Raw genomic sequence first — 27,282 nt, 5'->3', positions numbered from 1 at the left:
AAACTGAAGCCACACTAGATGATGTCAAAATCACCCCTTCTCATGTCCGCAATATCATAAAAAACTTAGACACCTCCAAGATGTGTGGACCTGATCTCTGCTATACTAATTAAGAAATTTTCAGCTGAGCTAGCCCCCATACTTTCCAAGCTCTACAATAAATGCCTTGCTGAATCTTGCTTCCTTAATAGCTGGAAGATGTCCTCTGGTGAAAGGACTGACACGCTCAATTATTGCCCTATCTGTCTCCTCCTCCTCTTCATTAAAGTCTTTGAGATCTTAATTAATCAATCACTTGTCCACCACCTCGCAAAAGCAAATCTTCTCTCTTACAAACAGTATAGATTTAGGCAATGCCATTCTACTGCAGATATTTTAAGTTATCTCTGAATGCATATATCATGCACTGGATAAGGTGGGCAAAGCCCTTGATATATCCAACCCCTTTCACAGAGTCTGGTATGAAGGGATGCTAATGAAAATTAAATCCTACTGGATGTATACTAAATATAATTAGATCCTTAGACAATAAGATCTTCCAGGTTGTCATTGATAGACGTACATCCAAGCAGCATAACATTAATGCGGGTGTGCCTCAGGGGTCCAAACTTGGACCACTATTATTCCTGATATTCATAAACGACCTCCCTGATAATATTGTGTCCGAGATGGATATATTTACTGATGATTCAACACTCTATAACATGCTGGTCCTAGACTAATGCATTCTGACCCCCTTTACTAGGAGCCATCATCTGCTCTCTCTCACTCCCGATTCTTGACTGGTCAAATATACATGTCTTTTCCCAAAACTATACCTAAAGTCCACGTCACTTTAAAATGACTTCTATGTAAGACTGCGTCAGACTTTAGAGGTCAATCGATTTTAAATTATTGTTTATGTTTTACATTCTTGATACAAATAATTTATTTTACAAATATTTATTTTGCTGCTATAACATTCTATTTTTACAAATATAACAATGACCATAACAATTAATGACCATAACAATTAATGACCATAACAAATATAACAATGACCATAACAATTAATGACCATAACAATTAATGACCATAACAATTATTAACTTTGGTGTTGCCCTGCTAACATCTAACGCGGTAACCTCACCTGACCTCACATCCTGCCCTAGATGCTAAAATTTCCTCTGCGAATTTAAATCTACAAATGAGTACTATCTGTCATATCACTAATATTTAACACACTCATTTTTAAATACGAGAGGGGATTGGGAGGCATAACGATAAATTAACAATGCAAGTAAAGAAGGTGGGAAAGCATATCAACCGAAATGTACTTGAAATATGAAAAAAAAAACGATGTTTCTGGATTGTTGATAATTCATATTTTTTGGACTATTACTCTCATCTTCAGTGTTATTCACACAACGTTTCGGACGAAGTAATCTCTTGTTACAGGGAATGCCCCCTTTCCATGTAAATAAGAATATTAGATAAGTGAAAATGAGATTAGGATAAGCCTAGAATCGAACCCTGTAGGCAAAGTTAAGAAATGGAATATTAGAAATTTAGTCTATTGTTAAATTCTATTAGAATAGTAAAATATTGTTTATATCGGAAAAAAAGAGTTGATTGTTCATTCTTTTAAGAATCAGAATATTAAATATGTCAGTAAAAGAATGAACAATGCAAATTAAATTATATTCTTTAAAAATCGGTTAGTTTAGATTTGAGGATTCTTTTGTGTCAAAAGTGTGTTTTAAACAAACACATGCATAACCACGTGAAATTAGTCACGTTTGAAAAACACACTTTTGACGTCATAGACAAAGGACATTTCTCCATATTATGGGTTCGAATTTTAGTCAGTCAGTCAGAGAGAGAGTTGATCAGCCAAGAGTTGACATAGTCAGTGGAGGATCCTTCAGAAGCGAAGGGAGAACATTTAACCATGTAGATCCAGTTGAATTCCTGATGTTCACCGACCGGCATTATGTTTTGTAAGTGTTTTCTCGTGTCGTCATTCAGTTACAACAGAAGACGTAATTATTATTATCATTATCTATAATGAACATTGTGTAACCTTTCGAGCATTATGCATCTCCCCTCCTGTTTGTTAAGAACTTGTATACATCTCCAGTCAGTATATATATATGAAGTCCCAAGCATCCCAGAACTGTATAAATGTTTTCTCTCCCTCATCATCACTGTCATTATTTCTTTAATATGAGTCCCGCACTATACAACACTCTGACCTTCTTTGTGATCGGGACTCTATCTGTCAAACTCAAGGAATGTGCACATAATTTTGAACAGAACTCTTTATTTAATCCACAGAGGTAGCATGCTCTAATACCGTCAACCATAAGTATTTTTGATATTGCTCGCATCGAGGATTGAACCTCTAACCTTCAGAAGAGTGCCACTTACAACTGAATTTCACCTAGTACTTTATCCATTACGCTATAGATCCTTGCAAACAATTATAGTATGTACTTTGGGAGACTAAAACCTATTTTTATTTTTAAATATACAATCTTATTAGTTATTATAAATTTTTTATTTTCTTTTGAATTTTCATTTCAGAGATTTTTATTTTTAAATATACAATCTTATTATTATAATTTTTTTATTTTCTTTTGATTTTTAATTTCAGAGTTTTTTAGTTTTAAATATACAATCTTATTAATTATTAAAAAAATTTTTTTTTCTTTTGATTTTTTAATTTCAGAGTTTTTGGCGAGTGTTTAACAACATTCCCGACGTTTCACTTCTCAGCAGTCGTTATTCTTATCATTTGATGCGGAATCAACGAAGGCCTGTCTGGTGAGTGTTGGCGGTGCATGTTGTTTGAAAAGAACGAAGGAACAATGAAAACATTGATAATTAGGAGATATGATTTATGTACATAATATTCGGATGATTCGAACTACTGTTCTCATCTTGAGTGTTATTTTCAGAAAGTTTCGGTCAATGTAACCGCTGACCTTGTTCATCTGTATCTTGTCGAATGTGGGAATCTTTCTGTCGAACTCCAAATTTCACACACGGAATGGTTCAATACTTAGTATGGGTGAAACTCAAAATACAATTGTAAATTACTTTGGGACTTCTACCTAGTCATGGCTGACAGAACGAGAGCATGCTACCCTCATGGATTAAATAACGGGTTCTGTTCAAAATTCTGTACAGTTTGCTGAATTCTGACAAGATAGACTTTAAAAAGGTCAGAGGTTACATCGACTGAAATGTTGGGAAAATAGCATTCAGGATAAGAATGGTAATTCAAATGATATGAATTATTAATCCTCATCTCAAAAATAAGGAAACATGATATATGGAGTGGCAGGAGGAGGAGAAATATATATGAAGAGAGAGAGAGAGAGAGAGAAGGCAAAGCGTATATAGCAAATACAGAGAGAAAAATAACTATGCTACTATTAAATATATTTAATCGGTGAGTGTCAGTAATTTGAAGAGAAATTTTAATACTAATGAAATAGATGATGGTGGGGTGTAGACTCTTTGTTGTATTAGTGCCTACTTGTATAGATTTATGATCTTTCAAACCAACGCATTTCAGGTGAAAACATTATTACCTACTTATCGTGTGTCATGTCGAAATGAGTATAAACTTAAAAAATTATGGAAAATGAATCAATAGAAAAATAATTACAAAGAAAATATAGGGTGCTTGTGTAGATTAGGAATCTTTAATACTAACACATTTCAGGTGAAAACATTACATACTTGTCATGACAGAATTAGTATAGATGTTATGTATTAGGTGTTCTTGAGTGTTCATATTAGTGCGATAGTGTTCATATTAGGAGAGGTAGAGACAGGGTGCATTTTAATACAGAGCCGGGAACATGTAACATTGAGAGGGGACGGATATATGAGATATATAGATAGAAGAGAGATTGACATTTATACTCTTTGACAGTTCTGGGAGTGTTTCTATAAACATTATCTTTTTTTAACACATATATTTTTGAGATGAGGATTTTCAGTCTTTTATCATAATGAAGGACCATTCTTGATACTGAGAGGGAGGCACATTCTTAAGATGATAGAGACACATTCTTAGAAAAGTTTATACACAAAGTTCTTATAATACAAATTCACAATACCTTTGTTGTTGAATGACATAACACAAAGACGACAGTTACAAAAATATGATGATGCCTGTTTATGCCATTTGACCGGTCAATGGCTTCGCATCAAGGAATTCTAAGCCTTTACATGATATACTTCTTCTAACCTTCGCTTCCAAGGTGGATGTCAGCTCTGTCTGTCCGACCCTGTCCCAGCACTGACTTCTCTCTGATTGACTCTTCATGACGTCATTGCATGACCAAACAACGTGCATATAGATCCCGTGGCCTGACATGCCTCACGTCGCCTGAAACATGCCCAAAACACGTGCATCGATCACACATGCTTGCAAAGAAAAATTCTCTAACCTCATTTCCGACTAACCTATTTTATAAATATGTTTATCATTTTCGTTTCAAATTCCTTATTTTAATTAATGAATCCTCTATATCTTGACCATGTCTTGAATACCTGCTTGTCTGACCATGTTTAGGACACATCTTTCCCTGTTGCTCTCAGGCCACGTGTATAACACGTCTATTTCGACTCGTGTCTCAAACACGTCTCTAATACTCTACATCTCAGACATGTCTTGAATGCCTGCTGATCATGTGTCCTTTTTATCTCTGCTGTGACATCACATAGCACAGCCGACTTGGTCATTTGCACATGGTTGCTGCTGCTAATCCAGCATCAGCGGTATTATTACACAAAGATAGGTTAGTTTAGAAGTCAATTTCTAAAGGCCATCCAATATATACCAGAATCCAATACATACCAGCATCAGAAACAGATGTTAAATAGAAGTGTTTGTTGGGGGGGGGGTGACTGTGAAAATTGTTTATGCGATATTTTGTTGAAATCAAATGCATTTTATATATATATATATATATATATATTTTTTTTTTTCCAGGGAAGATGAAATAAACTGCCAAGGAGGGAACTGGAATTTTAAGTGCAAAAAATCAGACACAGTAAGTTGGAAAAGATTTTGATTGGAAAGATGTCAATTTTTAAATTTTTTATGGTACTGATCCAAAACCTGACCCAAGGTTGTGTCGACATCTTCCGGTAGTTGATGATAAGCTGCCGGAAAAGAAGCCGGAAAAATCCGATGTGATTAGCCAATCGGCAATCGGCTGCCAGCAGATGATGTTTTTGTTAATAATAAAACAAAACGTGTCTGATACTATTTTTGTGAAAAAATTGTTTTCAATCCATGAAAAAAAAGTTATTTTCAATCCATGAAAACAAGTTGCTTTCAATCCATAAAAAAAAGTTGCTTTCAATCCATAAAAAAAAGTTGCTTTCAATCCATAAAAAAAAAGTTGCTTTCAATCCATGAAAAAAAATGGCTTTCAATCCATGAAAAAAAAATTGCTTTCAATCCATGAAAAAAATTACATTTGCGAATTACTTAGGGCCTCTATCCAGTCATTGCTAACAAGAGCACGCCACCATCATGAAGTAAATAAAGGGTTCCGCTTGAAATTCCGTCCAAATTCCAGAGTTCGACAGAAACATTCCCGAGTTCGAGAAGATACACCTGAAGAAGGTCTGAGGTAATATCGACCGAAACGTGAAAATCACACTCAAGATGAGAACAGTAGTCTGATAAATAATAATACAAAAAAATTCAGAAACGTTAAAATTATTTTTCTCTATTAATTTCATTAATGCCCATATGATATGTGAACATGATGTGCTGGACTGCATGTTTTAATGATGCATAAGAATAGCAAATGTTGTAGGTGATAGATGCTTGGTCAAAGGAAGGGGCAGAATCACAGAGAAATGAAAATATCTTTGGCTGGAGTCAGACTACCCAAGAGATGTTTTCTGTATTTGAAATAAAATGAGTATCTCAGTGAACAAGGAATCATGCTAAAACCGACCTATTTGAGAAAATGTAATGTTCCTATATAGGCTTCTCATTAACCCTCTTTAAATGGACACTGTCTAGCTGTTATCTGCAGTAGATATCTTGAGTATCATCTTCTGGGTGGTTAAATGGTGGCCACTGAGAAAGGCCAGATCTAATCATAGCTGAAGAGATGCCAAAAGATGAAGAAAGGCAGTCAGAGCTGGCCCTTTGGGATGAAATGATGTTAGAATTCGACGTCAGAGGAGGCAGTTGGTTTTTCTTGGGGGTCGCGATCAGTTGGGCCAATGTCCCTCTCCATTCAAGGTGAGCCTTTAGTTCAAGAATTATGTTCAGGTGGAAATCTTATTTTGCAAGTTCAGCCTATTTTTAATTTACATTATTTTTTTTTCAATTAAAATTGAAAATTTAGAAAAACCGAATGTTATATAAATTTTTATTAAATGATTAAAATTATTATTATTTATTTTTTTTTTGGGGGGGGGGTTAAAGATGTGTCCAAGTTGCTCGATTCAAAATTTACACCAACCATGCAAACACACATGAAATCAGATTTTATATAAACTGTCAATAACATTGGATATATACACTTCTTTCTCTCCATGAGACAAGTTTTTATTATGAATGTTTTACAGGGGATTACCATTGGGTTAATATCACCAACAAAATGGAGAGGAAAAAAACGCACAAAAAAAATACACTAAGTCTTCATCTATGAATAAATTTTTTTTTTTTTTTACAGCAAAAATCTCAGAAACCAAAGAAAAAAAAAATGATTTTAATGATTTTTATAATATTATTCCATTTTCTAAATTTTTAGATTAAACTTACATTATAATGTTTTCAAAGTTTCTTTATTCATTTGTTATTTGTTTATTTGTTTTTTTTTTTTTTTTTTGTGTTTTTTTTTTAAACTGGATTCCTGGGAATGAGAATTTTTATTGCAGCACTGACTGAATTGAACAACTTTGGACCGGTACGAGTTGATCGATCACAGCCTGTGCAGAAGATGTACACGTGCATGTTCATAGCTACGGACTATGATCACAACCCTCTCATTCGGCAGAACATTCGCAACAGGCACTCGTTTAGTTACAACAACTGTCAACAATTTCCCTTATTGTTTAATTCTTGTTGCAACCCTGCAATCTACTCCTACGGATAAAATAAAGTTGTTTTGTTTTTTTTTTAACTGGGGGGGGGGCGTCACCACTTATTATCAAGGCCAAAAAGCCACTTGAGGACAAAGGTTACACAAGTGTAAGATGGATGGTGAGACAACACTGTGATGATTAATAATGATGATGGTGATCGGGCAAAATTTGATTATTTAAGAAGGTGGCTCAGCAAGAATTTGTTTACATTGAACTTGAAAACGACCATGCCATAGTCAGATAGGAAATGACCCTGCAGTATTGTGTTTCACAGGCGGAGAGTTCTGAGAAAGAAACTCTGTTCATGGAATTTTCATTTAGTTTTAAATAGATATATAAAGGGAGAAAGACAGTAGTTGTAGTTGGACGAGTTTTTGTTATGAATGTTTTACAGAGGAGGTGACCAAAGATTAAAGTTCAGCCGCACACCTGTCATGAAAATAAGGATAGAGTAGAGAAAGACTAGTATTGTCTCTTCTGTGAGTAATAGGTTAAGTTCGAAATTCCATCTTGGTTTCTGAGTTTTGACGTGAAGATTCCTAAACATGACTAGAACATTTCCAGAGAAGATCATGGGTTGTAACGGTGAAAACGTTGCAGAATATAACGAGCAAGATGAAACTATTAGTCTGAATAACCTAAATAAACTAATCTTTTTTATTCGTAGGCTTTTGTGTGGAAAGAATTGCTTTTGGCCCTGATAGGTGAACAACTCGTTGAATGCATGGCACAAGGTGAGTTAGCATTTCTATGTTTGTTTTAATCTCCAGAATATTCCAAATTAGGTTATGTTAAGTAAATAAACTTACTTCATTTTGATTTCGCTTTCTGTTTAGTGGAAATCTTGCTAGTATGTAAAGTGGAAAAATCCGTTCTGATTAATACTTGCGTAAATTCTAGTTTAATTTTAAAACTCTACATAAAAAAAATAGGCTTTACTTTGAAATGCTTCTTTGTCAGAATGGTTTTATTTTTTTTATAAGATATATTATAATCTATAAGTATAAAAACGAAAATGTGTGTGTGTATGTATGTATGTATGTGTGTGCACTTTTTGTGTATTTCTGCAAAAGGCTTTTTTCATCAGCCTTCTCGGTCGGCTCGCTCCTTCTTAAAACTTTTTATATCACGTCTAAATCGTAATATCTATGACTTAAGAACAGGGGTCATGTGTGTATTTAATTTGCCCGACTTTTACCAGCTATTTTTCCATCGCCGCATCTTCGAAAAGCGAATGATGGGGTGAGCGAAACAGTAACTAGCTTGCAGCGCAAAAATAGGTCAAACATCATACCACTTAACTTCCTCGCACCTGTATATTTCACTTTATAAACCTTAACTTAACATGCTTATCAATTCCTCTCGTCTGGCTAGGTCTCAAGTTATTTTCCATCTCCTTTCCACCTTCGCGTCAAAGCTTCGGGGTTCAATCCTACCTTCCGACTAAAACTTTTTTTTTCTTTTACACCTCCAAACACCCGGCGAACGTTCCCCCCCCCCAACACACACACACCTCCAAACACCTGGGCAACACTGGGTACCCCCCGCTAGTCTGATATATAAATGCCTATATGTCTGTCTGTCTCCATATTTTCAAAATCTATCTCCTCTGAAGCTAAAAGTCGCAGAGCAGCACGAGGGGCCTCAAATGATTGGATTTTTTATGGACCGTTCTTTTATTGGTCTTCAGCCGGTTAAAATAGTTTTTAAGAGGTCAAGAATGAGTCAAAATTGAAAAAAATATCATTATACATTTTGTACATTCATCTTAGTTTATTTTTCGTTTTTAATTTTTAATACGTTTACAGTTGGTACAGTGGTAACGTCACCAGCTTTGAATGCTACAGTTTTAGTTTTGATTCAAGCTGATGGCACCTAAATATTTTTTTTTTACTTTTGAAATCACGACTCTATAATAATGTATATGAAATCTGAACAAATTAAAATATCATATTTAAGCTTATTTTATATCCGTGCAAAGCTCCCCGCCCCTCCCGCTAGTCAAAATATAATTTTTTAGTGTTTGATCTTTTTTTTCCACAGAATTATATAAAACTTTACATAAAAACATAGTCTTTACTTTGAAATGCTGCTTTTTATCTATAATATAAATCTCACCTGTTTTAAATGTATGTCTAGAAGTGTAAGCCATGTTTAGTTTCAGAACAGTTTCCGAGGGTTCGCTGTTCTAAACAAGTCTTCAGAGGTGACTGGTTTGCAGTAGACAGAACAGTTTCCGATGGTTCGTTGTTCTAAACAAGTCTTGAGAGGTGACTGGTTTGCAGTAGACAGAACAGTTTTCGAAGATTCGTTGTTCTAAACAAGTCTTGAGAGGTGACTGGTTTGCAGTAGACAGAACAGTTTTCGAAGATTCGTTGTTCTAAACAAGTCTTGAGAAGTGACTGGTTTGCAGTAGACAGAACAGTTTCCGAAGATTTGTTGTTCTAAACAAGTCTTGAGAGGTGACTGGTTTGCAGTAGACAGAACAATTTCCGAAGATTCGTTGTTCTAAACAAGTCTTCAGAGGTGACTGGTTTGCAGTAGACAGAACAGTTTTCGAAGATTCGTTGTTCTAAACAAGTCTTGAGAGGTGACTGGTTTGCAGTAGACAGAACAGTTTTCGAAGATTCGTTGTTCTAAACAAGTCTTGAGAAGTGACTGGTTTGCAGTAGACACTTCCACAGAGCAAAATAGTCTTACAATGTCGAGATGGAAAAAACATGAAAAATTGCTACAGAAAAGGCGTAATATTCATGAAGCAATTCTGGTTTCTGATTAGTTGGTAGCAGAACGTGAATTTATTTGATTCGTCAGTTCCTAGCAGCATCGTTTATAAATAGAATCGCCTGACTGTGTGGGATCATACCCCATAATGAATCAAAAATATCGCAACATCCCCCCTATTTTTTATAATGGGGAAGTCCCTTGTGTTTGTTCTGCTCAAAAATAAATATATATATATTTTTATATTCAATTATACATAACAAAAATTAGAAATCATTTGGATCTTAAAATTTTAGCATGTAAAAAGATGCCATTTTTAATTGTGTTAAATGTCAAAACATATGTGTACAGAGAAGAGAAATAAAAGAAATGGAAGATATTTTAACCTTAAAAAGGGGTGGGTATGTGAAAAAGAAGCTATTTCTTAAATTTGATTATGCAGTTTTGTAAAAAAAAGAAAAGAGAAAAAAAAACGCATACATATAAATAAATATACATAAAAATAAACATACATGCAATATGTACCCGTTTAAAGAGTTTTTTTTTATTTTTATTTTTTTTTTTGTTAATTAAAACAATGCAAAAAAAAATAGGACATTTTGGAAAAATAAGAAATAAAACTAATGTGCACAAAAAAATGTCAATTGTAATTTCTGCGCGCCTTAAAATAAGCATGCAAAAAATATTTTGTCAGAAAGGAAAATTAAAAAGAGGTTTTTAAAAAAAGTGACTTTTTAAATTTTTATTTTTTTATTTCAGCAAAAGTATTAGTTATGCATTAGTAGGTTTTTTTTATTTTTTTTATTACATTTTCACCCCAAACAAGAGACATTGCCACTTTGGTGTAGGGGGCTACTATCAGGAGCAACAACTACTGGGGTACTATGTAGGGATTTGGGCAGCAAAATGTTGGTTCACGTTGTACTTGAACTTCTGCACGTCAGTACTGTAGGGAAGCAGGGACCTGGAATGGAATTCCAAAGTCTAGCGGTTCTGGGGAAGAAACTACTGGAGTAGAAAGATCTTTTACATCTAGGGATCTCTACAGTGTGGGGGTGGGATTTTGCAGCCTGTCGGGTCTGTCGAGGGTGTTCACGTCGTGGGGAGCACAAGTGCTTGCAAGTTAAAGTGTTAATATAAATAAAATGGATACAGTTTAACGTCTTCTCCAGGACTATTTTTTTTGACATGTAGAAATTTATATACATACAAGGCCGTGAAAAAAAAAATAAAAAAAAATTATTCAGTCGAATCCCCCAACAAGTTTGGAGAAAAAAACGCTTTAACTTTATTCTTGTTGCGGGTTTCGTGAATACATCAGCGATATTTTGTTCAGATGATATGTAATTCAAAATAATGGATTTCCTTTTCACTAATACTAACTTCTGTTCTTTAGTTCCTTTTAAATAATGCAGGACTTGTTTAGCTCTGTTTAAATCCTTCATTGTCGGTCGTGATAATTTTTGTGACAGTTTTGTTACTGTATAGCATATGTCGGGCCTGGTTGCAGTCATTAAATATATAAGACTACCTAAAATTTCGCGGTATTGTTTGTCATTTATTATTTCAGATTCTGTGTGTATATTTTTATTAATATCATTTTCGATTTGCATTAAAATTCTGATTGTCGTTAGGTTTGTGGTTGGTGAAAACGTAGAAAAATATTCTCTACCATAAATCTGAGAGTAGCCTTTAGCAACAAATCTAGCTTTGTACTGTTCTACGTCTGATGCTGTAGTCTTTTTTGTAAAGACCCATCTTGTAGAAATAACATGTTTATCTTTTGGGAGAGGCACTACTGTATAGGTATCATTTTCGGTTAAGGCATCTATTTCTTTTTTCATGGCAATTTTCCATTCATCACAATGTTCTGAATTAATTGCTTCGTTAAAGCTTTTTGGCGCATTTTCCATTGAATAGCAATAATCGATTTGATAATCTTTTATATTGTCGACCACAAAATAATCGGGTCGCCTTCTATTTCTTTTGGGATATCTTTTGACTTTATCATCATCATCATGGACACTCTAGTCTCCGTCATTTTTATTGTCTTCGTTTGTTTTCATTATTTGAGGAAATATAATTTCATCTTCTTCATATGACGGGTTTTCGTCTCTAAAATTAAACGTGTCTGTAAATTTTATACATCGGATTCTTTTTATTTTATTTTTCTCTGGAAAAAATACTAAATTGGCTGGACTGTTTTTATCATATCCAAGAAATATACCTCTGTCGGCTTTAATATTCAATTTACTCTTTTTCTCTATATATGCGAAGCAAGTTGAGCCAAATATATGCATTCTGCTTAAATTTGTTTTTTTACCACAGAAAGATTCATATGGAGTTTTAGATAGTGTTTTGTTAAAGCACCTGTTGCGTATATAGGCTGCTGCCATAAGTGCGTACGTCCAAAGGTTTTTGGGGAGTTTTGATTCAATGAGTAGGCATCTTGCCATTTCAAAAAGTGTCTGCCATGCCCTTTCAGCAGTCCCGTTTTGGTGTGGCGATCTAGGAGCTGATTTTTCATGCTTGATATGATGGTTAATTAGTAAAAGTTCAAAGTCTTTATTGGTGAATTCCGTATCGTTGTCAGAGCGAATACACTTTACTTCACCGTAGGGAGCCATGTCGGCTAAATATTTTTTAGTTGCTAGCAGGGTATCATATTTGTTCTTTAAAAAGTAAACCATTATTAAACCTGAATGATCATCTACGAAATTCAACACATATCTATAATGTTCTCTGGCCATCGGTTCCACGGGACCGTTCAAGTCACAATGCACCATTGATAGGATCTTTTTGGCATTCTTGTCTGGTATCTTGCTTTGATAGTTTTTCATTTTCCCTTGCGTACAGACGTCGCAGTTGAAGTTTTTTGATGTTTGTATTTTCATTCCATCAACTACAGTCGGCAACTTTTTGATATCAGGAATATTGCAGTGTCCAAGAATTTTATGCCATGTCTGTAGATCATGGCAGGCGGTTTTCGATGGGACTATGCTATTTAAATAATATAGTCTTCCATTTTCTTTAAAGTCGAATACAATTTCATTCGGGTATACCAGTTTTGATTTATTGGGGCTAAAGTTTATATTTGCACCTTGTTTTGTGGCAGCTTGTACAGAAAATATATTTTGTTTAAATTTTGGGATTAGAAGAGCATTTTCTAGAATACAGAAACACAGTTCACCTTTATTGTTCTTTAGCGAGATTTTAGCATCGCCTCTTTTCAAAATGATATCATTTACTCGACTCCCGTCAGCTAGTTCTACAAAATGATTTTGTGGCTTAAAGTTGGGATCAAAATTGATAAAATCAGATTCCTTTGTAATCACATGTGCCGTGGCTCCACAATCGACAAGAAAATTATTATTTGTTGAAGCATTAAACATACACAAAAATAAAAATGAATGTTCGCTAACAGAGCTCTCAACATTTTTAATGGAGTCGCCATTTTGAGTCCTGTATCTACATTGGAAACTCTTGTGATTAGGTCGTCCACAATTATAGCAAATAATTTTTGTACTTTTCTTAGGAGAAAAATTGTTTTTGGCAAAGTTGCGGTTTTTATTCTTGGCATGGGTATAATTTAATTTTGGTGTTTTTATGTGTGTATTTTTAAATTTCATGATATTTGTGGATTCGTTTTTTTCTGTGATCATTTTTTTAGTTTCTTCGTAACTTCTGAGTGCTACCTTGAATTGGCTAAAAGTCATGGGTTTTTCTTTCTGAGTTATCACGGTGGTAAATGGCTTGAAATCACTCGGTAATCCCTTAAGGACCTTGGAAATTAACAGACTGTCACTTATAACTTCACCAGACATTTTTAAAGAATTTGCAGTTGTTTCGGCTCTTATAATATAATCAGTAATAGTTTCGGCTTCCATTCGTTTTAGAGAGGTAAGTTCAGTGTATAAAGAAATAATTTTGGGTTTTCCTTTCGATAAATAATGCTCTCTCAATATGTTCAATGCTTTGCAGCCATCGTGCCGGGCTTCTCTCATTACCAGTGATTTTTAACACTATGATATTATATAATAAAAATATATTGAAAGTTACATAAAAAGTAATCTTTACTTTGAAATCTATTTTTTTATATCTTGTAATAAAATATATTTTTAGTTTTTACTTTAAAATATATTTTCACTATGGTGTTATATAATAAAAATATAATTTAAAAGTTAAGGTAGAAGTCCAGTGATGCAACTACCCCCTTCTAACAAAATTTTCTTTTCTTGCCAGGGGATGAAATCGGAGGATTGAGTTGCAGTATTCGAAACAAAGCAGACGTTTTCCAAATTTGGAATGTTCGTTCTGACCTTGAAGAAAAGTCAACTATTGTAGAGAAGGTCAAATCTTTGTTACCTGAGGTCAACTTTTGGTCTGTCCACTACAAAAGTGAGTAGAAAATTTCTGACCTGTAATTCTTTTGTGTCTATCCTTAAATATTATGTTTAAATATTAAATTTTGTTTTTTTTGATTGAAATTTGTAATGATGGTATTTTTGTTAAAATTGTTAATCAAAAATGTTTTTGATTGCCAATGAGGGTATGACACCAATTATTCCGACGATTTTACTTATAACTTACAGTTAGGACAATCAACCAATCAAAAGCCTTCCAACTTTATTATAAAAAATATTGAATTTTGGATTCAATTCAGTTTGCTGTCAACATCTGTCTTGAAATGACTGAATCATAACTGCATTGATTCTTCCCGCCATCTTTGTTATTAAGAATTACTCAACACTTAAGATTGTGACTGCATTGATTCTTCGCCGCCATCTTTGTTACTAAGAATTACTCAACACTTGAGATTGTGACTGCATTGATTCTTCACTGATTTGATTTACTATCGCCACCTTTGTTCAACATAATGTCTCAACACTTAACAGGTTATGGGCCCAGTATATTTTCACTGCGCTACTTTAGTAAATTCAATCCCATTGTGTGAGTGAATACATTTTACTGAATCATACAGGGCAGTGTCAGCTAAATATTTATTAGTGGCGAGGATAGTGTCAGATTTGTTTTTTAAGAAATAAACCATGATTAAACCTGAATAATCATCAACAAAATTAAGTGCAAACCTTAAATTATATCTCCCCATCGGGCTTATCAGGCCTGCCAAGTCACAGTGCACAAGTGAGAAATTTTTTGTGAGGAAATATTACCTATTATTTTCATCGATCACAACGAAAATATTAATACTGACAATAATTGCAGTAAAACTACTGACGTAAATATTAACCCGACACGTCGATACCCGATGAAGGAGCAAAAAAGGCAACAAGCTTCAAAATATCGTCTATTTAAATATTTTGATATCAAAAATTGTATTCATGATAATAAAACTTAGACACTAAAAAAAAGAAACAATAAAAATTTATTATACTGAATAATTTTTATTACAACATTTTGCTTTATAAAAACTTACATTACATCATCTTGTTTTTAGCTTCATACATTAAACTGTTGATCCAGTCAGCACTGCAATGAAAAGTCTTCATCCCAAGCAACATTAACCAGAAATCCAGTTTATAAACAAAAAAGTAGATATTTATTATTTATTTTTTTTAGTTTACACATGGTAGACATCCACTAAGATGAATTGTAATGCTGTACAACATTTTTAACGCTTCATAATAATCTTCCATCACATTTTAACGCACCCAACATGTTGTAGATGAAAGTCTCGCAAAGAAACAGAGGAAAGGAAAATGAAAGAAATTTGACTTGCTTTTTTAGTTTTTAACAAAAGGCATTTATTTTTGGTATTTCTAACAATTCATTGCATGCATTTTAAACAGTTCGTTTCTCGCAGCGACATGCTTTTTTAAGATACTTTCATCACCCACGAGTCACTTGCTATTTTTTCCTAACGTCTCTAACACATGCTTCTCCCTTCCTTCTTCGGCTATATCTATCCTTTTGTCTCTGCTGTGACGTTACTGTCGTATGGGATATGTCTGGCCAGCTGTCGTATGGGATATATCTGACCAACTGTCATACGGGATATATCTGACCAACTGTCGTATGGGATATATCTGACCAACTGTCGTACGGGATATATTTGACCCGCTGTCGTATGGGATATATCTGACCAACTGTCGTACGGGATATATTTGACCCGCTGTCGTATGGGATATATCTGGCCAACTGTTGTACGGGATATATTTGACCAGCTGTTGTATGGGATATATCTGACCAACTGTCGTATGGGATATATCTGACCAACTGTCGTACGGGATATATTTGACCCGCTGTCGTATGGGATATATCTGACCAACTGTCGTACGGGATATATTTGACCCGCTGTCGTATGGGATATATCTGATCAACTGTCGTACGAGATATATTTGACCCACTGTCGTACGGGATATATCTGACCAACTGTCGTACGGGATATATCTGACCAGCTGTTGTGCAGGATATATCTGACCAGCTGTCGTACGGGATATATCTGACCAGCTGTTGTATGGGATATATCTGACCAGCTGTCATACAGGATATATCTGATCAACTGTCATACGAAATATATCTGACCAACTGTCGTACAGCATATATCTGACCAGCTGTCATAGGGGATATATCTGACCAGCTGTTGTATGAAATATATCTGGTCTGATATATTAAGTTTCCTGTATCTCCTTTTCTTCCTCTTCTTTCAAGCATCCAAGAGGAGAAGGGTGTAAGTGAAGCAAAATGGCAATAAATATGGACGAAGACAAGATATTAGAAAATTTTGTTTGTAAAGAAGAGAAAAGAGTTCATATATGAAGAGTGTACTGTGCGCAGGTGTTGAAGAAAAGGCCACATAGATACGTGTGTGCTGATGAATGTTATAGTACAGAGTCGGACAGCCTATTGGGGGGAGGGGTAAGTAGTCGGTTGAGTCTCAAAAGATAAGTTTGGGAGTAGTTTGGGTAACATTGAAGATGTTGTGGGGTTTAAACCTGAAGTATTAGCCAGAATTAGAATAACAGCTGTAACACTGGCTAAGTTGAACATCATTTGGAATGACACTCAGTTTTCTTGTATGCTTGTGAAACATGGACCCTTACAGCAGAGAGGATTCAGGCCTCAGAAATGAGATGCTTCCAAAAACTGCTTGGCATCTCTTACAAAGACTATATTATGACGAGATCCCTGGCGACACCAGATGATCTTGCTTTTTAAATAGAGGAAGAGAAGATGGGAGAGGATGAGGTATGGTTAGGGGGGGGCATGCTGACACTTGGTCAAGGAAATAACAGATGTTTATGAAAAATGTCCAGAAGAAATAAAATATTTCAATGGGAAATAAATAGTTATCGCTTATCACATCAGTGCCGGGGTGGGGTTTTTAAGAGAAAGACAAATGAGAATTTGTTCCTATATCACGACTGTTACACATCTATCAACAACGGAAAGGTTGTTTTTAAAATCTCTGTTGAGCGATATGGAAGACAGCTGGGGTGACTAATACCTCCTAATTACATGATAAGTTAGTTGGACAGATAAATAAATAAATTGAACCTAGGGAGAGATATGGTCATTAATGAGGGAGAAGGTTCGGGACAAAAGAAAGAGAGAAGGGGAGTAAATTAATAGGGAATGAAGAGAAAGAGAGAAAGGGAAGAGAAAAGAAAGAATAACTCTAAAAAGGTGGGGGGAGGAATTTCTGATTTGATAAAAACGATTGGCTTTTCGGAGTTGGGGTCCTTAGTCCTTTTTTTTTACTGACTGGCATTCGAGGCATCCACATCGCTCTCACCCCGCCTGGGGGGGGGGGGGCGAAACCCTCATAAGAGCTAAGTTGAAAAGCTCTTGTTCTTAGCTGGGAAATTGATTAGTGGAACTTAAGTATACAACCTGCATCATGAAGCTCGAATCAAAGAACTCGACTAAACAAGTGTAAAACGATTTATGAATAATTATTTTGTTTCGTTATATAAAAATGTCCCAGAGTTTTTCCTTGTTTCTCGATTCGCCAGCCTGAATGAAGATGCAGATTATTTCAGGTATGCCCTGACGCCAGAGGATGAAAGAGATAGACTGGATCCAGCATGAAGCCAGAATGACGGCCGAAATCGACAATGTTGCCACACGGACTTAGGGTCATGCACATTTCGCGTGCCCTGAGCATCTGAAGGATATTTTCCAGTGACCAGTGAGAGTCTGGTCACCCTTGAGGGGTCCACCACTAGACAAGTAAGAATGTAGCCCTGCTGGGTTGAATTTATGGTCCTGTGAGCTGGGAGCGCCGAACACGGCCAGAAGTACATCACAAGTATGCTCCCGTGAACCAGGATAGCGACGGATGCGGCCCGGCCCGGCCCTCGGACAGAGAGGGGGTAGGGTTATAATATAACCAATAAGGAAGTCAAAAACAGAATAAGACAAGTCATTAGTCATTATGAAGATCTTCTCACCACACTCAGGAGGCACAAACTAAAATGGTTCGGCCACGTAACAAGAAGAGAGAGGCTTGCCAAGACAGTGCTCCAGAGAACAGTCAGAGGAGGAAGAAAGAGAGAAAGACAGAAGAAGAGATGGGAAGACAACATCACAGAATGGACAGGATTGAAGCTGAGCAAGGCGGTCAAACATACGGAGGACAAGGAACGATGTAGAGGACTGGTTGATAAGTCATTTGTAACGCCCCAATGGCAACTGTCACGGGGCAGGATACTTTCCCAAGTAAAATGTAATCGTGCTGCTTCTCTCCGACCTCTTTCCTCTCAAACGTCCTTTAATGTGATCGTCCTCTCTAACGTGATCTCTCTCCTTTTTATAGTCTTTGTCTTTTTCCTTACTGTGACGTCATTTTGCACATGGCTTGGTATTTGCATATCGCTGCCATATGTGCTCTGTTACAGTCAGTACCGTTTCCTGAACAAAACTGAGGAAGTAGACTTAAGACATACCACTTCTGTTGGTTGTAACCTTCCAGAAGTTGTTGGAATGGTACAACAAGTGCATTGCAATCGGAGGAGATTACTTCGAAGGAGACTAGAGTTTCATGTGTGTTTGGAAACTGATTAAAGACACCTCGTATGTTGTATTATTATTATACTATTTCAAGTTAAGGTACTATCTTTCAATGCTTAATGCAATGTAATAATTGCTCTATTATCATGAGATTATCCTTCCAGGCATTCCCTCTTCCTTTAGGGGGAGTTTAGTATATGTTTGTTTGTCATGATACAATATATTTGTTTGTCAAAAATATATGAACATGGTAGGTAGCATAGTTTTGTCAATACTTTTTTTTTATAAATTCTTGTTTTGTTGAAAAATAAAATAATTAATTTCTATTTTTTATTTAATTTTCAGCTTTCCAAACACATGAAGCATTTGAAGGTCACAAGGTCGCTGGTTAATCTTGAAGGGTAGGGGCAAGAAAATGAGAGGTTCTATCTTGTCTAGTGCCACAAAAAAAAAAAATAGTAGCCCTACTTCCGTCAGCTGCAGACAAAGATTTAATTGTGATATGAAGTTATGGTTATAGTCAAGATTGTAAGTTCTTTTTGACTTCCAGTATCTGCTCTACAGACAAGACAATGGTGACAAGAAATATGGTCCCTTCTGATTAATGATCATCTTCCTCTCAAATAATATGAAAGACCATCCTCCTATCCCAATTTTAAGAATGGCTTTTCTTGTAAGCTTGACCATGTTTTATTATCTAGCCAAATGGACGGCAAAAACAGGAAGTCAAAAGAAACAGACAATTTTGACTATATCCAAAGTTATTTATTCTTTTTTATAATATCAAATGTGAAACTATTCAAGGGTTGAGAATCCTGCATGCTTTGTAAAATGCATACCAATCTCAATTTGAGTATTCTCATCTTTGTTTTTGTTGTTTAGGTCAAATCATTGCAATCAACACAACAAAGATGGAGATACTCATCTCAATTGAAGAACATTATTATTATTGGCATTTTATCCAATTGAGCACTATTGGATAAAATGCCAATAATAATAACACTTTTTTCAGAGCTATATAATAATAATTAAGTAAAGTTGAAATATAAAAAAAAAAAATAGAAATTGGCTGGCTACAGATGCAAACATGTTCTGATCCCAGATCTCATCTGACTTGATCTAGGATTGAAACATGATTTTACAAATCTCTCTCTCTCTCTCTCTCTCTCTCTCTATATATATATATATATATATATATATATATTGGATGATTCTACACAAAGTCTTTACCACTATAAACAAATTATATATGGATTTCTGAGTAACTTAGTTGTGACAGAACCTCATATGTCGAAATCAACAGCAGAATCCATTTTATATATATATATATATATATATATATATATATATATATATATATATATATATATATATATATATATCGATATATATATACCAAGTTAAAGGTGTCAAAGAGAGAAAACTCATGAATTAAAACGAGGTTATTAAGAGTGCTTAATAAAAAGAGCAGAGTATAATATTTTTATTCATATAGACAAATATTACATACTCGCTACACTGAACATGCTAATGTTTCGGACAATTAGTTGGCAAGAACCAAAAGTCCTCGTCAGGCGACGTAATAAAGCTTCTATGCCAATGAAGGCATCTGGTTAAACTTTAGCATGTTCAGTATAGCAACTATGTAATATTTGTCTATATAAATAAAAATATTATATATAGAGGCTGCAGCATGAATTAATTTAAATAATAAGTTGTTGGAACTGTATACATCAAAATCGATGGGAGAGTCCAATATATATATATATATATATATATATATATATATATATATATATATATATAATCTATCCCATTTTCAATTTTTTCTTTTGCGTCGTGAGGTTCCAGGTCGCCTGATGAAGTCTCTTTGACTGAAACAGATGGCTATTTGTAGCGACCATATGTAACTGTTTACCCCTAATAAAAGAAATATTCCGCTCTTTTTATTGAGCACTATTTAACAACCTCATTGTCTTCATTAGTTTTGACTTTTGAACACATCTGAATATATATATATATATATATATATTAAAATAAGGGAGTAGTCACCAACAATGTGTATTTTTTAACATTAAATAATATACATCTTTCTTTCGTTGGAATTTATTAACCCATTTTATATATATATATATATATATATATATATATATATATATATATATATATATATATATTTAAGATGTGTGTCTATTAGTGTTGGGACAATTAACTCGGATTAGAATTAGGAATAGGAAAAATTAGAACTTTTTTAATAATCAGAATTAGTATCAGCATCAATAAAAGTTCTGCCTATTTTCTGATGCCAAAAACGATTTTTTTCATTGTTTTCTTTTATTTGTTTCTGTTTAAAATTTAATTTACCATTGTTGGTACTAATGATAAAATGGTAAATTTTTATTAATTTTAAACAACTAGTAAAACTAAAATCTATAAATCACCCCCCATCCCTACACAGAAGTGTAGTTTTTATGTTTGCAAAAATACATGCATATATTACATGGATTTTTACGGTAATTCGAAAAAAAAAAATTCCAATTGCTAACTATTTAGAGAGTTTAAAAGAACGAAAATCAAAAAATTGTACTTATCAAAGCTCGAAGTTAATAGATATATGGTAGTAGTATAGTGATCGTTAATGGTGGGAATTGGGTAGAATTTGATTATTTAGGGACATGACTTAACAAGAATTTCTTTACATTGGACTTGAAGACTCCCATATTGTAATCAGCTGGATAGCAGGCCACTGGAATAGAGTTCCAAAGGTCAGCATCAGAATAGTATTGGAATCAGGGAAAATATTGGAATTGTCCCATCACTAGTACGTATAGATAGATAAATAAAAAAATAAATGACCCATTCGACATAATGGTTAATATGCCAGGAGGCTAGGGTTCAGTCCTGGGTTGGATCATACCAAAGACTAAAAATGATATTTGATGCTCACCTTACTAAACACTTGGTATTATAAGGTTAGGATCAAGGGTAAGTGGTGTAATCCTGGGACAAGAGTGGCGCCCTTCCCTATGCTTTTGACTATGATTAACAGCTTTACTTTTTTATTTTTTATTTGTACCTTTCTCTCTCTCTCTCTCTCTCTCTCTCTCTATATATATATATATATATAGAGAGAGAGAGAGAGAAGGAGAGAGAAAAAACACAAATTGTTTTACAATATTATTTATTTATTGGTAGTTGTCCTAGAATTCTAGTCAATAATGATCTGGCATACGATCATTTCAGAGACTACTTGGAATCATTATTTTCTTATTTTTGTATATGTGCATAATACAAATTAATCCTTCAATATTTCTTTAATCCTCTCAAATATTAGGTTGGTGCAAAAATAATGTTTTTTTTACATGAAGTTGAACATCAAAAAACGACATTATTTTTGCACCAACCTAATATATATATATATATATATACTAGCGGGGGTACCCGGCGTTGCCCGAGTGTTTGTTTCCGGGACGGGGGGGGGGAGTTTTAAAAAATGTTATGGTAGGTAAGTAGGAAGGATCAAACCCGGAGTCATGAGTAAAAGTAGGAAAATAAAGTGTGAAAAAAAACAAAAAAAAACAGATGCAACGTTAACAGTTCGGCCACCAAGAAAAGTCCATTCCAGTTGTTTAGGAAAAAAAAAAAAAAAACGACTACGGTAGGTCGGCGCGAACGTGAAAATATAATGTGAATTGTCCAGCACGCTAACCACTACGCCACAGAGCACTGCAGCTTAGTTTAGTGATTTTAAATAACTTCACATGAAAGAAATACGAAGCCAAACCGGTGTTCTCTTCTCAACTGTTCCTTGTGAACGATCCCCAAACGGTGTTAAGTGGTGGCAGGGGGAGGAGGAATTTATTAGAGAGAAAATATTTTACCACTTCCATTGATCTTAACCGATTTTGGCCGTGACTTCTCAGCAGAAAAAGTATAGAAATCTAAGATTATCGAGGAATTTGAGAATTAATAAGCCTATAACACACCTCAGATATTGTTCTGCCGTTTGTGCATATTATATTTGCATGAAATATCTTGATTTTTAATCCTATTAATGTCAAAATGAGACAGGAAAAAGTTCATTTTATTTATATAGAAGATAATGTAAGAGAGCTCAATACTGAAATAGAGCAAGATATACTTTTTATTTGTTTTACATTATCATTTATATGTTGCTACACATTCCTGAGTTAAGCAATATCGCCTGAAGAGGTTTCTAGTTTCTTGTAATTGGCTGACCGAAACATACTCATAAATGTGTAGCAACATATTAATGCTTATATAAAACAGATAAGAAGTGACACACACATATATATGCATATATATATAGGGGGAATATATGCTTGTGCATATACTTATGTATTTTTCGTAGACCAACTTTTTCGAGATAAAAGCTTGATGATTGCTAATGTATAACAATAGAGCACATGTAACGAAGATTTTATATATTGCTTGTTTTTACAAATCCAAAATTGGATACATTTTTTACGGACAGCTTTCTCTATAGCTGAAAGGTTTGGAATTGATATACTAATTGACTAACAGATGAAACCGTCCGTAAAAATGTATCAAACTTTTCAATTGGAAAAAAAAATTTTCCCTCCAAGCAAAATCATAGTTTAAGAACAACAATGTTTTGTTTTGAGAGACGTTACAATGAATTTTGGTTAAAAACAAGTAATGATGTTTTATTTTGGGAGACGTTACAATGATTTTTGGTTAAAAACAAGTAACAATATTTTGTTTTGAGAGACCTTACAATGATTTTTGGTTAAAAACAAGTAATGATGTTTTATTTTGGGAGACGTTACAATGATTTTTGGTTAAAAACAAGTAACAATATTTTGTTTTGAGAGACGTTACAATGATTTTTAGTTAAAAACAAGTAACAATGTTTTGTTTTGAGAGATGTTACAGTGATTTTTGGTTTCTCAATAGCAATCAGAACAAACATCAACCAACCAAAAAAAAGGGTCCTTTGTCTCTTGACAAACAGAAACGACGCTGTATGTACTTATATCTGAAATGAATAAACTATGAAGGCTATTCTAACGGTAATGCCTCCTATTTTTTATTTCACACGAATGGATCAGAATGGATTGCAGATTGCATTGTTATGATGATTACACCTATGCATTCATAATCTGAAAGTTTGATTTCTCTGTCGCAAATATTGACAGTATGAGATTCTAAGAAAGCAACTCCTGTCATGTATATGTATCATTGAATTCCTCCATACAGAAAAATTGAACTGATCAACGTTCACGTGCACCTGTTGAACACTTACAAAACCAATGCAGTTGATGTCAGTAGAGTTAGGAGATGGGTTCACCGATTTCAAAATTACGACAGAGATATGAGGGCTAAAGCATGCTCTGGACTTACAATCGAGGCGTCAAAAGAGGCTGGTAAAAATGCATTGAGAATGGTGGTGACTATGTAGAAAAATAAATTATGGCACACAAAAGGTTGTTTCTTTTAATGGTACCACTCCCGACTTCGTAGCTCTTCAATGCTCATGTTTTTGTGTTAAAAAATAGGAGGCCTTACTTTTGGAATAGCTGTTGTATTAAAATAATATAATTTTCCACAAAATAACTTTGTTATAATTACATTACAATTTGAAACAAGCCACAATTATGTACGTTCATTTTATTGTACACTAGTGAGAGGTACCCGGCGTTGCCCGGGTGTTTGGAGGTGTGTGTGGAAACTCTGAGGGTGGGGGTTAAAAAAAAAGTAAGTATGAAGATCGAACCCGAACCATTGAGGTAAAGTTGTAAATTAAAGTGTGGAAAAAAAAATGTGCGAGGTTAACAATTGCCCCATCGCGAGATGCTAACGGAAACACGTTTGAATTTATTTAATTACTTGGATTTAGCAGGTGCCCGTTTTAATGAGTTAATGAGGTAAAGTTTGACTGCGGGATAATATTGTTTCATTTTCTGCGGAACGCTTTTTTTAATTTTTATTTTCCCAAGATGTTATAGGAAAAAGACTAACCCACATGTGGCGAGCGAACAGTGTTGAATATTTATCTTCCCGAAATCGAGCAAATTAAATAGACAGGCGAGCTTCATTGTTAACTGTGAGATATTACGATTTATATGTGATATAAAAAGTTTAAAAAAGTTGTTAACCGACTGACCGCTTCTCTGAAAAAAGCCTTTTGTAGACATACAGAAAAAGCGAACACACATACATACATACATACATTTTCGCTTTTATATATATAGATAATTTTTTTTGATTGATAGTAAAAATACTGACTTTTTATATGCATAGTTTTGGCGCCTCAGAATTACTGTTATCGCCACAAGCTCTTTTTATTTAATTATTTTTCCCTTTCCTTAACGACCAAATCAGGTATTACATTTCACAATCTAGCCATGATTATAATAACTTTGCATGGACCAGAAATAATTGTAGTTCCATAGCAATTTGGTGACATTTCAAATTCCTTTGGCAAACCCACGTATCTGCTTCTGATAAAATCAGTTCTCTCTGTTGCTCTAAACACTTTTTGACACCCAAGATTATTTTCCATCTCTACAGATTCACTATCAGACAATGTATGGAGTATTGTTGTCATATTTGGACTTGTTAATCTGTGTTTTTTTTAAAAATTTTTTTTATTACATTTTCACCCCAAACAAGGCAAATTGCCACTTTGGTGTAGGGGGCTACTGTCAGGGGCAACAACTACTGGGGTACTATGTAGGGATTTGGGCAGCAAGGTGTCGGTTCACGTTACACTTGAACTTCTGCACGTCAGTACTGTTGGGGAAGCAGGGACCTGGAATGGAATTCCAGAGTCTAGCGGTTCTGGGGAAGAAACTATTGGAGTAAAAAGATCTTTTACATCTAGGGATCTCTACAGTGTGGGGGTGGGATTTAGCAGCCTGTCGGGTTTGTCGAGGGTGCTCACGTCGTGGGGGCACAAGTGATTGCAGTTCGTCAGAGCATTCACCACTAAAATACTTGTAGAAAAGGCAGAGGGAGGCAACATTTCGTCGATGGGACAGAGGCTGAAGCTTAGATGCCAGTTCCATTTGAAGGTTCTTGATTAATTGCAGAAACGTATCTGTAATTTGATTGGCCCGACACTTTCCTCTTCATTGCAACCGCGCTCTCACAGACGTGATGTTGCTAGTCTCAGTCTTTTCTACAAATACTATTATGGCACGTGTTCCTCAGAATTGTACTGATAACTACTTCTACTCCAATTGCAGGAAAAATTCAAAATTTTATCGTTATTATGTGTGCGTGTTTCTATATATTTAAATATGTAAAATAATACCAGATTTAGTTTCTGGTTTACAATTAAAATTCTTCAAACTGAATAAACAACACCTTCACTTAAACCTCTTCTGTCTGTCAGACCAACAGAGATCACATCTCTGCCTGTTGTATGAGAATATACATAAATATTCTGTCATTCAAGGTAGGCTACACATACAAAAAATTGTATCGTTATTATGTATACATGAGTTAGTATTATAATAAATCCGTATTCCTATTTGTTTGTCAATAGATATCTCAATGACACCATAGCATATATATATATGTATAATATATATATTATGTGTACTATGATGGCATACATAACATCATAGCATATGACATGAAAAAATTTTGTCAGCAAAATTAAAAAAAAATTTTGTCAGCAAAATTAAAAAAAAAATTTTGTCAGCAAAATTAAAAAAAAAATTTTGTCAGCAAAATTTAAAAAGAAATTTAAAAAAAAATACCTGGACAATGCTGGTTCTGTTAGTAATGCCCAGTCTTAGTAGCCATGCAAGCTAAGGGCGAGTTACTAATCTGCAATTTACAACAAACACAACAGACACTCCTGGTCTGTCCATTGTGATCTGTGTCCACCAGACATTGGCTACTGATGACAGATCAAGCTCAGGGATGGTGGTTTTGATATATATTTTTTTTTACCGAAGACTATAAGCATTATTTTCTTCATAAAAAAAATAATAGAAATTGTAGATTTTCCAGTCACTCTCAAAAGATCCGACGTGAAACTGATACAAAAATAATTTATCACTTGGTTTTTGTTATTTATGTAAAAAAAAAATATGAATTTTATATGGGTTGGCCCATTTAAAAGTAGCCCAATTAATGAGGAAGTCTATTTACTCTTTCATAGTGGCAGAGTTCAGCTTTTAATATCTAGCTCTCCAAATTAATGCTGTTGCTTGGGGCAAAAATCAAAATTGTCTTTGTCTCGAAGAATTTCTCCTGCATTGATCAAAGAGGACAGAAATGATAAAATCTCAAGTCTTTCAATTTTTTTTTCCCCTAAGCAATTTTTTTTTCATTTATCTGCATGTTATATAGAAAAAAATTAAAAAATAATGGATGAGGCAGACGACAACCAAAACACTTGAATTGAAAAGTAATGTATTCATCAAATGACACAAAATATAGTAGCTTATAGGTCAGGCTACTTTTGAGTGGGCA

General features: G+C 34.4%; 1 protein-coding gene across 2 annotated transcripts in view; it reads left to right on the top strand.

The window, feature by feature from the left end:
- LOC145252543 (eukaryotic translation initiation factor 4E type 3-like) overlaps positions 1 to 19,869 on the top strand; it is a 40,224-nt gene extending 20,355 nt beyond the window's left edge. Inside the window, exons 3-7 of one of the 2 annotated variants that reach the window (XM_080112092.1) lie at positions 2,711 to 2,805; positions 4,991 to 5,051; positions 7,781 to 7,847; positions 14,080 to 14,235; positions 19,156 to 19,869. In XM_080112092.1, the coding sequence (XP_079968218.1) occupies positions 2,711 to 2,805; positions 4,991 to 5,051; positions 7,781 to 7,847; positions 14,080 to 14,235; positions 19,156 to 19,202 (426 nt within the window). In that variant the 3' untranslated portion in view covers positions 19,203 to 19,869. Of the gene's footprint in view, positions 1 to 2,710; positions 2,806 to 4,990; positions 5,052 to 7,780; positions 7,848 to 14,079; positions 14,236 to 15,295; positions 15,390 to 19,155 lie in introns of those variants that run through there. The other variant, XM_080112093.1, reaches the window with a different exon arrangement.
- The last annotated feature ends 7,413 nt before the right edge of the window (positions 19,870 to 27,282 follow it).

Source organism: Euprymna scolopes, chromosome 29 (assembly GCF_053919585.1).
Source record: "Euprymna scolopes isolate OS-2025 chromosome 29, ASM5391958v1, whole genome shotgun sequence".
NCBI lineage: Eukaryota > Metazoa > Mollusca > Cephalopoda > Sepiida > Sepiolidae > Euprymna > Euprymna scolopes.
This window is presented reverse-complemented; position numbering and strand designations above follow the sequence as displayed.